At 39.4% G+C, this 13,678-nt stretch overlaps 1 protein-coding gene and 1 long non-coding RNA gene across 2 annotated transcripts; both read left to right on the top strand.

Annotated features, from left to right (window-relative positions):
- Positions 1-1,737: 1,737 nt before the first annotated feature.
- LOC123275361 lies at positions 1,738-10,123 on the top strand. The gene is made up of 3 exons (XR_006511670.1): positions 1,738-1,878; positions 7,390-7,397; positions 10,113-10,123. It is a non-coding gene; the product is annotated as an uncharacterized LOC123275361 (long non-coding RNA).
- A 1,439-nt stretch (positions 10,124-11,562) lies between these two features.
- Positions 11,563-12,249, top strand: LOC123275358 (patj homolog). Its single transcript, XM_044743442.1, has 2 exons — positions 11,563-11,940; positions 11,993-12,249. The coding sequence occupies exons 1-2, from the start codon at positions 11,572-11,574 to the stop codon at positions 12,026-12,028; spliced, it is 405 nt and encodes a 134-aa protein (XP_044599377.1). The 5' UTR covers positions 11,563-11,571; the 3' UTR covers positions 12,029-12,249.
- Positions 12,250-13,678: the final 1,429 nt, after the last annotated feature.

The following is a 13,678-nucleotide window of genomic DNA, read 5'->3' as shown; positions in this document are numbered from 1 at the left end:
CCGACAACCAGGTTGATCGCGTCCAGGGTTGATCGTCCTTTCCGAAATCCGTACTGATTGTCTGCCAAGAGTGGATCGACAACTGCTTCTATCCTTTGGTGGATTATACGTTCTAGTATCTTACCGGCTGTATCCAGCATGCAGAGTGGACGAAAAGATGACGGTTCTTCCGGTGGCTTTTTCCCTTTAGGAAGTAGTACCAGCCGTTGTTGTTTCCACTTCCGAGGAAAAATCCCTTCCTTCAAGCAGATGTTGTAGACGTCGAGGAATAACGCTGGCGCTGCTTTAATAGATGTTTTCAAGGCAATATTAGGGGTTCCGTCCAATCCCTGTGCTTTATTATTCCCGACGCGGTTACAAGCTTCCATCAGTTCTTCTTTCGTGACAGGTGGAATATCATTCAGTTCGTCCTGTGTCAACAGATAGTTGAAAACGCGCTGTCATGGAAACAGCGCAGTCACGATCTTCTGTAAGAGTTGAGGATACGTAGAAGACGGCATTTGCTGATATTTCAGGTGTGCCATGACTACCTTGTAAGGTCTACCCCACAAGTCTTTGTCCACCTCGTTGATTAGCTTTTTCCAGCAGTTCTTCTTGCTATCCTTGATGGCTTTGTTTAAATGTCGACGAGCTTTCTTGTATTCTGTGACTAGTTCCGCTGAGTCAGGCCGCCGATAACCACGCTGAGATATTCTTCTTTTCTTGAGACACTCTTTCCGTAGGAAGCTGATGTGTTCGTTCCACCAGTGCACCGAAGGTTTTTGGTTCATGCTTCGTTTACGGGGCATGCAGGTGTCGCAAGCCTGGGTCACTCTCTTCATCAAGTCCTTGGTCATTTCTTCTGCAGATCCAGTAGTAAGCGGTTCACTATTTAGGGCAGCTACTAGAGCACCTGGGTCAAAGGATTTCACCTTCCACCCAACGATGTCAAGTTTCTTAGCCGGTCTTCTAGGATTCTGGTCCTTTGATACTTCCCAGAGAATCGCATTGTGATCGCTAGCCGTGTAGATCTCCATCACCTTCCAGTCGTAGTTTCCTCTGATGAGGCTGCTGCTGACAAAAGTAAGATCTACAATAGAACTTGCGTCTCCTTTAGTGTACGTCGGCGCATCGCCGCTGTTTAACAATACTACATCTAACGTAGAAAAAGCTTCCAGTAGTTCTTTACCTCGAGCGTTGGTGTGTTTGCTGCCCCATTCCACTGCCCAGGCGTTGAAGTCTCCAGCTATTGCCACTGGGTAGTACTGCTTGTGTGTGTGTGTGTGTGTGTGTGTGTGTGTGTGTGTGTGTGTGTGTGTGTGTGTGTGTGTGTGTGTGTGTGTGTGTGTGTGTGTGTGTGGGTGTGTGTGTGTAAGTACGTGAATGACTTATAACATTTGAACGATTAAACCGATCGGAACCTATCAAACGGCATTCTAAAGAGTTCCCTCAAACTTAGATTTCCTGAGAATTTGAACCGATTTGGACCGATAGATTCTGAGAGATTATGAAAAATCTAAAAAAAGATAAGAAAAAAAATCATTTTTAAAAGTGGTTTTTTTGGAATAACTTTTAAACGGCTCGATCGATCAACTCCAAAAACTAATCTGCCCTTAACCTTGAAAACCACGTCGATCACCGCTAATCCGGTCAAAGTCGGTTGATTCGTTCGAGAGATATTTCTGAGCAAGGCCTCGTGACGTTGTCAAAATTATTTGGCATCGCAGGTAAGCTCAAAGATTCGGGGACTAGACAGACGAACGAACGAGACTCTTGTAAGGGGGGATAAGTGTTATGGCTCAAACAGGTCTTACGGCTGCACCTCCCCGCATGGGCCCCGCTGGTAACTGGTCGGGTTGTCATTATATTACCGATCAGGCTAACGCAGTCGTTGAATGGGTTGATACAGTTAACTGAGTACGAGGACAGATTGACATTAAATTCAACTCAATTCACATCTGTCCTATGATAGCGTAAATGCTTGAGGGCAGGGTTTTTCCTTGCCGGCAAACTTGGCTGTGTATTTCCTATGTGAGGGTAGGATAGATATACGTGCGTGTATAGCTCTTTTGAGCCCAGGAAACGGCCTCTTCGGAGGTAGGCAAAAGCCTCACCATATATTCTTCTTCGAGAGATATCGTGAACGAAAGAAAACCGAAAAAAGTGTTTTTTTTCACGTAACTTCGACATTTCTCATCGGATAGTTTTTAATGAAATTGAATTATTTTTAGAGCTTAAAAAACTGCGTCGATCACCGCCTAGAACGTAAAAATTGGTTGATTGGTTCGAGAGATATCCTCGACGAAATATTTGGAAACAAGTGTTTTTTCAACATAACTCAGACATTTTTTGGAATAACTTTCGAATGGCTATACCGATCAATTCCAAAAACTAATCAGCTTTTAACATAAAAAAAACCACGTCGATCGCTGCCAACCGTGTAAAAATCGGTTCTTTCATTTAACAGTTATTGCGGTTTAAAAATTTGAAAAATTGTGTTTTATCAAACTTCTATCAGATCTTTGAGTTCGAAGAGCTCAAAAGCAGAAAAAGTGATCTCTTTAAGCTCAGAGAGCTCAAAATAACACATAAATAGTATTTTTGAGCTCAGAGAGCTCAAAAACATCATTTGTACAATTTTAAGCACCTAGGTATGAAATGAGCGGGAAGTTGCACGGATGGCCTTCAGGATCTACCGTTTTTCTGATTTTTTTTTTATTTGTTTATTTTTATCCATAGAATACGAAACAAATCACCATTTCATAGACCAAGTGGATCAATTTTATTGACGATTTTCTATCAGAGCAAAATTCAAGTTAACATTTCAATTGCGACAACTATAGTTTATTGTTAAAAACGTAAAACTAAACAATTACCTGCGATTCTTATATATTTAAAAACTTTTTGCAGTGAAAATGTGTGAACTAAGCTGGATTTAGAAAAGAATAATTTTTTTTTTCAAAATTCAAATTTTGAAAAAAAAAAAAACCCTTTTCTGATGTTTTATCCGGCGTTGCCTCATATAACACACAGAGTTTCTGTCCTTACGACGAAAAGTGCAGCGCTTGCACTTTAAAGGACAATCACTCGGACAACACTTCGATCACGCCTTGAGCACACTGTGTCCACGTTCTGTTCAATTTGCAATTTTAGACCAATAACAAAATTCAATTTCCTTCCAAAAGTCACGACCCGAGTGCTTAAAACCACTAATCACCGCGGGACGCGTGTTCAGTCCTCTATCAACGAATACGAGGGAAGGTATCCTCGTAGAACCCGTGTGTGTCTTCGTACCGCGTTACGTACGAAGCAGTATGCAGCACTTGATCGCGTATACAAAATCTAAATTCATTTCAATTTGATTCATAATTTTTATCTTCTACGAACCACGACGGTGTGCTTTTCGAGCAGTATCGAGGGCCCCAAGGTCCGTAGTGATATCTTTATCTAAATTATAACCTTTCGATCTGTTATTTAATTAACGGCGGATCTAAGTATCTGCCGGAGTCGTTTTTCTGTTCACGAACTCATAACAAAACATTATTAATCATAAAATATAGTTATAAGTGAATAGTTACTAAGTGAAATATTATGCATTGAGTGCATCTCGCCCGTAGGGCTGAATATTGAATAAACATTAAAACTCTGAATATCGTGGTATCCATCATTTCTAAAATTAGTTCCTGAACTTCTTTCGCTACATCGATCTCAACCACGAGAGAAGAAAGAGAAACCAATCCAGGATCTACCGATCGAAAGTTCAAATTCAAATCAACAATAAAATTCATAATGGACGTCTGTAAATTCAGTTTCTGATATCGACTTCTCTTTAAATTCGCTGTTGGGAACCCTGGTTATCAGGAGGCGTTCGAAATCCACTATAAAAATAAAACTCTTGTAGTTGTCTACGAGAGAAAATCTATCTATAACGTTTCCGAGCCTTCTTAAGGCCCACTCTACCAAATAATTATTTAATTATAATTAATTCGGACATAACACTGAGGTAGTTATTATTATTATTATTATTATTATTATTATTATTTATTTATTTTAAATTTTTAAATGTCAACTTTTCATGAAAGTTCGTTTTTTATTAATTTGAATTTTCGCGCCTAAGAACTGCAAGATGGCAAGAGAAATAATAATAATCGACAAAATGACAAATATAGCAATAATATTTATAATGATAATATTATACTCCTGAAAATTTTTACGGTCAAAACAGACCTGCGTACGCCTGGTTGAACCGTACGTATTCTCCGATACAGTCTTGTACGGTCAAAACAGACGATTTTCAGCGGCATATTAGACTTCAAAGAGTTGGGTCATTTTTACGGTCAAAACGGGACTCGAATTTCGACTTGGGCGTTTACAATGGTTCCATTGACATTAAACAGTGGTGCAACAGTGGTTTCACGACTGTTCCACTGTCACTGGATGATAGCTCCGCCATGGTTATATAATGTTTTTACGATGACTTGAAAGTGGTTTTACCATCATTTTACGCTAGTTTGATCAATAAGTTATTTTAATATCGGCTTGATGATCAAAAATCGGTTTTTAGCGTTTCTAAGAGTTTATTTGAAGTTATACTTCCTTGGAATTTTATTTTTGTTTAATTTACAAAATATTTGGAAAGTTTGAAGTGATTGTCCCGAGTCATTCCGAAATCTTATCAGCTAGAAATCTTAAAGAATTCGGCAAAAAATAAAAAACCTTTGACCAAGAGTATTAATCGATTCCAAAAACTAATTATCTTTTTACCTGAAAAAACAACGCCATTTTTGCAATTGCTGAATACAGATATTTTCTGATTTCACTACTTCTGTTTTAGGCACACTGACCCACTTGGTTTTATGGTATTATTTATTTAATAAGGAAAGTTGAAAATTTATTATCTGGCAGTATATGTAGAATTCATTTGTCAACTCTACAAATTTGAGGGGGTCCTCTGGTTTGACGCCCTGATTTTTGAGTATTTTTTTAGGATTTTTTTTATAAAGACCAATGAAGAGATAGAACTTTCAACTTTTTACCATTTATTTATACATATTTTAAGAGTGTATAGTTAAATTTTTAGCCATGAGTGGAGCCACGGTAGAACCATCGACAAATCACGATGGATCCACGATGAATCCACAACAAAACCACAAATTAACCTACGGTTGAACCACAGTAAAACCACTGTGGAACCACGGCAGAGTCACGACAATTCCACAATAAAACCGTAGGTGGAACCATGGTGGAACCACGATCGAACCATAATAGATTCACAGTTAATCCACTGTAAGACCACTGTTGAACCACGGTGGAACCGCAATGGTAAAAGGGCACAAAATCCACAGTGGATCCACCGTGGTTCCATCGTGGCTCCACAGTAAGTCTACTACAACCGATGTTCCATCATGGATCCACCGTGGTTGCTAAACTGCGAGGGCGCGCAACCGTTTTACTAATTTTTTTTTCTTCATCTTGGACAATGTTTCGTAGTAGCTAAAGAAAAAACATTAAAAGTTTTTTATGGCCCACCCTAATATATACCTACATATCATGCATAAACTTTCGAACTAAAACTACTTTTGAGCCATCATCGACTATTTAGATAATATTATAGCAAAGTTTCGACTTAATTTTGACATGAAGACCAATGCAATAGATAAATTTTAATGAAATCTACCCAGAAGATAGAATTTGTCATTACTTGTTATATAAAGCAAAAATTGGCACTTTTTGTGCAATTGTGACGTTTGCGTTCTTATTGAACTTAATCACATTATTTTACAGTCATATGGACCTGGTGATACCGTAGTTCAACACCCTGTCTCAATAAAAATAAATATGTAGCGTAATTTAATTTTGAGTAATTATTTTACAGGCTTGGAATTTTTTTTTTCAATAAGTTTTTTCTTACACCAAATAAAACAAATAGTTTTTTTTAAAAGTATCAAATGCATTGAAACAAGTGTTTTTCCTTGACATACCTGTATTTGATTTATTTTATAAGTGAAATCTAAATAAAATAGAGACTTTCGACCGCCGTTTCCGGTGTAGTAGAGTGTAGACGCATGCCAATGTCTAGTGCTATTTTTTCGGTAATTTTTTGTAGAAATACTTAAGGCAATTATTGTGTTCTGGGTATAGTTGAGGGAGTCAAACTTGGGGATTATTTTGACGCATAAAATAATTTTGGTGAATTGGTGCAAGGATCAAGGTAAGCCAAGTTGGAGGTTAGGACCAGTGTCGGGGAGTAGGGTAGAGGGGCAAGGTGAGACAAGAAGGAAAAGAAATAGGAGCAGCGTGGTGGGAAAGGTAGGAACAGAGCGCTAGTGCGGGTGGTGTAGTTGGAGTGGTAGGTAAAGTGGGTATTGGGTTGAGACTATGCCGGATGATAACGAACTGGGAAAAGCGGGAAGTTTGAATCCGTTTTAAAGGCGAGTAGAGCTAAACAGATCTATCTATCTATCAATCGCTAGTGATTTGACTGAGGTGATCCTTTTGGGTAAAAGGAAAGAAAGAGAGAGGAAGATTGGCTTGAGACTTGAGAGGGACCGGGCAGATAGAGAGATATTTAAAAAGAGTAAACTAATTACGAAGTCACCGAATAAAAAAGTAGGGTTCACGGAGGAAGAGATGGAAGAGATCCTAAAAAAGCTAGGTAGGATTGAAACTAAGATCACGGAAGAATGTGGAAAAGTGAGTAAGAGAGTGGACGAGCTAAAGGAGGAAGGTAGAAAGGAAAGAGCAGTACTCAGAAAAATGTAGGAGGAGGATAAGAAAAGGATGAATGAGAGAACGGATGGTATGGAGAGTAGATTAGAGAGATTAGAGATAGCTGTAAGTAGGCGAGGGAATGTTGAAGGGGATACATTGGAGTTAGCTGAGGGACGAATGGATGAAGATGCAGAGAGAAGGTTGAGAAAGATCGAGTTGGAAAGAGAAAAAAGGGAAAGAGAGGTTAGGAGAAAGAATGTCATCTTGAAGGGGATAGACATGAAGACAGGGGTAGACTGGTAGTCAGAGGTAGAGAAAGTGTGGGAGAAAATGGAAATAGTAGGAGGTAGAAAAAATGTGAGAAAAATTGGCAATTTGGACAAGGAAGGTAGGGGTTTGTTGTTTATTGAACTTGAGGGGAATGACAAGAAGAAGGAGGTGATTATGGCTAAGAGTAAACTGAAAGGAGAAAAAATAAAAGTAAATGATGACCTGAGCTATGAAAAGAGAGTGATTAAGTTAGTCCTGGAAGAAGCAGCAAAAGAGAGGGTGCTGGGTAAGAATGTAAAGGTGGGATATATGAAGCGCTGGGTTAATGGAGTGATGAGAAGATGGGATCAGGCAGATGGGAGGAGGAGGCTCCAGGAGGGAAACAAGTTAGGGTAAAAAAGCGGGGGAAATTATGGGGGGAGGTATAAGCGTTGTAAGTAAAGCAGACATAGTGGTGTTAATTGAAACATGGATGAATAAACAGAGATGGTTCAATGTCAAAGATTCATAGATAAAGGGATTTAGATGAGACATCCAGGAGGCAGTGATTCCGAAAGGAAGAGGGAGACCGAAGGGTTGGATTTTAGTAGGGGTGAAGGAAGGGATCGAATTAGGGAATAAAGGAAAATGGGATGTGAAAGGGTGGGTGGAAAGAGAAGTGAGACTTGGAGAAGAATGATGGTGGATAATCGGAATTTATGTTAACGGAGATTTGGAAAGAAAAAAGGATCTTATGAGTAGGTGGCTGGATGAAATGCGGGATATTAAGGTTATAATGGGTGGAGACTTCAATGCACGGACGGCCGTGGAAGGGGGGATTAAGATAGTCGAGGATAAGCTGGTAAAGAATCTGAGGAGGTCAAAGGATCAGGTCATTAATAAGGAAGGTAAGGGCCTCTGTAAGTTTCTCGAGGAGAAAGGCTGGGCGATTCTAAATGGCTGTATGAAGGGCGATGAGGAAGGAGATTGGACTTTCATTGGGGAGAGGAGCAGCTCAGTGATTAACCTGGTCATCATGGAGTAAAGGGGCTGGGATAAAGTGTCTGAGGTGACAGTTGAGGATAGGACCGAATCGAACCATTTACCTACTGTAGTCGAGGTTGAGGTGCAAGGGAAGAGGCCAAGGGTGGGGAGAGGGAAGCTCACCAAGGGGGTGGGGAGAGGAATGTGGGACAGAGATGGTATAGAGAGGTTCCAAAAAGCATTTGGTAAAGTAGACAGTGGAGGAGAATCATTAGAAGAAGACTGGAGAGCCTTGAAAGAGAGAATTAAGGAGGCTATAAAGGAAACGGAAAAAAATGAAAGAAAGACAAGTGGTATGGCTAACTGGTGGGACGAGGAGTGCAGGGAAGAGAAGAGAAAACTAAGGAGAGCCTTACAAAGTTGCCAAAAAGGAAAAATAAGGATTGAGGAGTACGTTAGGGTTAAAAAATGCTACACGAAGATGTGTAAGGGGAAGAAGAAGGCTGTCTTCGAGTAATGGGAAGAGCGGGTTAAAAATGCGCAATCAGAAGGACAGATTTGGAAGGTGGTAAATGAAGGTAGAAAAAAAAGAGGGGCAATAAACGCAGATATAGAGATGGTGAAGTGGGATGAATATTTCAGGGAGACACTGGGGGGAAAAGAAGACATGGTAAGGAGGGAATGCTCTGTGAAAAAGGAAAACCCAGAGGAGAGGGATGAGATAGAGGAAGGAGATATAACGTTAGAGGAAGTAAAAGATATGGTCAAGAAGATGACAGATCACAAAGCGATGGGGGAAGATGGGATCCCAAACGAGGTATAGAAATATGGGGAGGGGGAGGAAATTTTATAACTGTGGAAAGTTTGCCAGAGGGTCTGGGTTGGTGAAGGGTGGCCGGAAGAATACAAAGACGGGGTAGTGGTTCCAATCGCTAAGAAAAGAGATGGAAAGAGGGTAGATGATTATAGGGGGATCACGATCACGCAAACTGCGTACAAGGTGTATGTAGGAATTCTGGAGAGGAGGCTTAAGAGGGAGGTCGAAGGGAAAGAAATCTTACCGGAAACACAAGCAGGTTTTAGGGGGGGAAGGGGGACGATTGACCACATATATGTTCTAAATTACCTCATTAATAGAGAGATAGCAAAGAAAAAAGGGGAGCTAGTAATTTTGTTCGTAGATTTTAGAGCGGTCCTCGACACGGTAGATAGTGATGAGCTGGTGAAAGGGATGATTAAGAAGGGGGTAAGTTTAGGATTGGTGAGGAGATGTGAATAGGTGCTGAGAGAGACGTGTGCCAGGGTGAGGATAGAAGGGGAGTATGGGAAAAAATTTTGGACGGATAAGGGGGTAAGACAAGGGTGTCCTCTCAGTCCTTTACTGTTCGTTTTATTTTTAGCGGATCTAGAGGAGGAACTGGAGAAGGGTAGATGAGGAGGGGTGGACTTATTAGAAGGTAAAAAGGTGTACTCCTTGGCGTACGCAGACTATGTTGCTCTGCTAGCGAAAGAGGAAGAGGATATGAGAGGAGTGATAAAAACGCTGGAAAGATATGTAGACAGTAAAAAGTTGGTAGTAAATGTAGGAAAGGTGGAGGTAGGAAGAGAAAAATAGCTTGGAGATTGAAGGAAAAAGAGTTGGAGGAGGTGGGTAGATATACGTACTTGGGTTACGTGATAAGGGCGAATGGTGATCAAGGAGTGCATGTAATAGAGATAATGGTAAAAGGGGCAAGAATCTTAGGACAAGTGTGGGGTTTAGGAAAAAGGAAGTTTGGTAAGGATTGGGCTAGGAGATTGTGGTTGCTTGACAAGTTAATATGGTCTGTAATGAGCTATGGGCTGGAGATCTGGGGTTGGAAGTGTCGGGAAGAGATTGAAAGAGTACAGGAAAGATACTTGAGATGGCTGCTTTGAGTTTCGAGGAGAGTGGCTGGTTATTTGGTAAGGGAAGAGCTGCAAAGGAACTGGTTGGAGGGTAAAGCTGGTATGAGAGCGTGGAGTTACGAAAAAAGGATTGAGGAAGGGAGAGGTGGTCAATTAGCTTGGAGATGTAGAATGGAGATGAGAAAAAGAATAAGAGTAGGGAGAGGCTTGGTAGATTGGGAATTAGAGAGGGAAGGATACTTTAAAGAAAGAGGATGGAATCTTCTAGAGGTGGAAAGGAGTTGGGAGGAAGGGCGTATGAGAGGGGAGGATTTCGTAAGAATTGAAAAAAGAAGGCAAGAGAAGGAAAGGTGGGACAGGGTAAGTGAAGCTAGAAGTAATAGGGATTACAAATTTATGAAGGGACTAGGAATACCCGGATATCTTAAAAAAGGATAGAGTGAAGAAAGATGGAGTAGAGTGGCGAGATTTAGGTTAGAAGATGCACTGAAAGGGGGCAGGACTGGGAGAATAAGGAGGATAGACTATGCAGCGTTTGTCATTTAGAAGAGGAGACGTGGAAGCATGTTTGGGAGGTGTGTTCTGGGCTAGGGGTGGACAGAGGGTGGCAGGAGATGAGATCAGAAGTACTGAGTGATGAAGGACAAGGAGAAACTTGGTTTACAGGGATTGAGATGCTATGGGGGGACAAGGAGAGGGTGTAATGTGTTCGCGAGTAGTAAATTACAACGAAAGCGAAGGTCCCTTCAGTGCGTGTGCAATGGAGGTATGGAGGTCTGGGTGGAGTATGATGGCGGGTTTTCTTTGCTATAATAGCTTTCTTTTTCCCGTCAGTGTGATCAGTATGATGAGTATGAGGTTGTAAATACTGTTGTTTTTCCCGTCCTATGCCTTTGTAGGCAGCGGGGATTAATTTGAGTAGTTTATAAGTTTATATGGATTAAGCGATATTATAATTAAGTATTTAGATTAAGATTTTGATTTAAGCACAATATTTGTAAGCGGAATGGGGGTCCGCTGTTTGTACCCCCCAAAAGGGGAAATAAAGTATTATTATCATCTAAATAAAATAGAGACATTTTTACTTCAGAGAATTGCTTTATTTTGATAAGGTGAGGTGCTATGAGGTGTGCAATAAGTATACTGACGTGCAAGCCAACTCTGGTCTTAAGTCTAAAATTCTGGAAAGAGTATCGAATCAAATCACAACCTGATGATTAGAGCACAGAAGTTCGCCTATTCTCATTTGTTAAAATTTAAGGTTAAACCTATAAACAGTCATTCCGAGCCCTACTCATAATTTAAATACTCTTATCACTTCAACATAAATAATAATAACGTAATAGTTTTTCATCCAATATCTAATAATAAATAATTTTAGTTGACATCATCAGTTAATTAGTTCAGTAAGAATGTAAATCAATACAAAAATTATGATGCAACCAAGTCAGGCATAAGATGTATAAATTTAGTAAATGGGAACGCTTTCTTTTACACAGAACTTTATAGATAATGCGAAAATCTCTGTACAACTAGATGAACTTACTGATGAAATAACTATTTCGAAAAATGAACATTATCATTTTTAACCATATTTCCATGAAGTCTACTAATAACAATAATAATCAGGTTGCAAATAATTTGTTTAATGATGAGTACGAATGAGCGTAAACAATTTCGAATGAATTAGATTATTTCGGCCTCACAATAAGATTTTATGAATAATTATCGTTCCTTTTTTTTCTAGATACTTCAACGATAATGCATATGCTTAAGCATATCGGCGATGAAGTGAAAAATTCAAACACTTCACAATTGCAGAAACAAACTATCAGTGAAATTGAATTATTGATTTTACTGATTGAAGATCCAGTATTTCATGATATAATTGTTATTTTTGATTCATTAAATGATTTAAATAATCAAATTCTACAGCATCCCTCAATTTTGCCCGGTGATTTTATAATCAATTCAGCTGGTCAATTAGAAGTATCAATTCCAAATTCAGCAAAGTCAACTGTAAACGATGTTATATATCGAAAAATATACCATGACAGCATTGAATTAGATGATCAACGAGTTCCAGTGGTGCAACCTGGAGATATGTTAAATGAAGAAATTACTATTAAGGTAAAGTTTTATAATTCTTCTAACATAAAAATCTGAAAAGAGAACCTTGCAGGCTATTCTTAGAACTTCCTGCCATGTTTTAGTTTAAGATGTTTTTATAACTCCTTCCAGAGTTTTGAACTCTTAAAGCTCAAAAATTCTACTGGTATATATTTTCGAGCTTGAAAATTTGATGGTTGTTGGGAACTCGGTTCTTTGGAGATTCAAATTGCGATATCTCCCGAACAAATCAACCGTTTTTTATGCAGCTTGCGTCATTCAACAGAGTTTGTCAAGCACACAAACAATAGTTATCAGAAATAAAATGATATGACCTATAATTCAAAAGTTATGTTGAAGAAACAGTTTTAAATAATGTTTGAAAATTTAACACCTCACGAACAGATAAACCGATTTTGATAAAATTGGCAAGGTTTAGCGCATTTTTAAGCATTGATAATTATTTATATCATTATAAACAATCTGAAAAGAAATTTTAAAGTAATGAGAAAAAAACATTTTTTTTCGGAATTTATCAACAACGATATCTCTTGAACAAAATATGCAATATTGATGTGGTTGATCTTCATTATTCTGTGAGCTCGAGAGTTGACGAGTTTTTTGGATTGAACGATACACTAATCTAAAATTTATTTAAAAAAAAAATTTATATGACAATTTCATTTTTGAGATTTCTCAGAATTAGTCGAGTCAAATCGATTCAAATTCACATATAATATAATGGCAATAGAATTCATTCAAATGCAATGAACCGTGTTTTGATCAGTCAAGCCGTTCAAAAGTCATAAGGAGCTTACACACACACACACACACACACACACACACACACACACACACACACACACACACACACACACACACACACACACTCTCTGATTGGTCTTTCCGAAAGCCGAGTTAATTTTCGGCCAAGCCACAGCACAGTCAATGTCATTTTGAAGTCTTTCTTGTATCAGCTTTTCGAGCAGTTTTCTGATGGTATCTAGCATACAGAAAAGTCCGAACGATGAATGTGGAAAATGCTCTGCTACAATGTTGTTCATTATGGCAGAAGATTTGGTGCTTCTGGATGGGCTTTCCAAGTTTCTTGGCAACGATTTAAATGCCATAGCGTCGCTTTACTTGTCTTGATGGTTCGGTTTATCTTTTTTTTTTGCTTTATCGTACTCGCTTGTTTATATACCTAGGTTAGAGTTGTGTTTTGAGGCTCTTGTTGTTCGAAGGCCAAGCTTATGGCATCTTTTCCAGAGTTCCGCGATTTCAGGCGTTCGCCAGTATGCCAGCCTGTGCAGGCCTCGATTTTTCAATAATGCCATAGATGTATCACAAGAGGTAGTGATGGCCTTTATCGTTGTCAACACCATTCTTTCCGTCTCGCTTCTGGTGTTGGGAGTCAAATGGAGATTGAAGGTTGATCAGCTTCTTGGAACGGCCGTTCGGAGAGCTTCTGGGTCAAGTTTTCCGGCGTTCCACCTTCGTTCTGTAGGACCTCGTTGCGTTGTTGGAGCGGAAGCCTCTTCACCACTGAATGTGATGTGTTGGTGGTCGCTATCACTGTACTTTTCAGAGACGATCCGGTTCTTGATCTTGCTAGAGTTTCAGGGTACCCAGTGAGATATCGAGGATATACTCGTGATACCTTGGGCTTCTAAAGGTTGAGGTTTTTCCGGTGTTCAGTACTGTGAGGTCGAGCCTTGCAGCAAAGTCTACGACTTAATTTCATCTGCTGTCCAAGAAA

The sequence above is a fragment of the Cotesia glomerata genome, linkage group LG1 (genome assembly GCF_020080835.1).
Source record: "Cotesia glomerata isolate CgM1 linkage group LG1, MPM_Cglom_v2.3, whole genome shotgun sequence".
NCBI lineage: Eukaryota > Metazoa > Arthropoda > Insecta > Hymenoptera > Braconidae > Cotesia > Cotesia glomerata.
The sequence above is the reverse complement of the archived record's forward strand: the minus strand, read 5'-3'. Positions and strand labels throughout refer to the sequence as shown.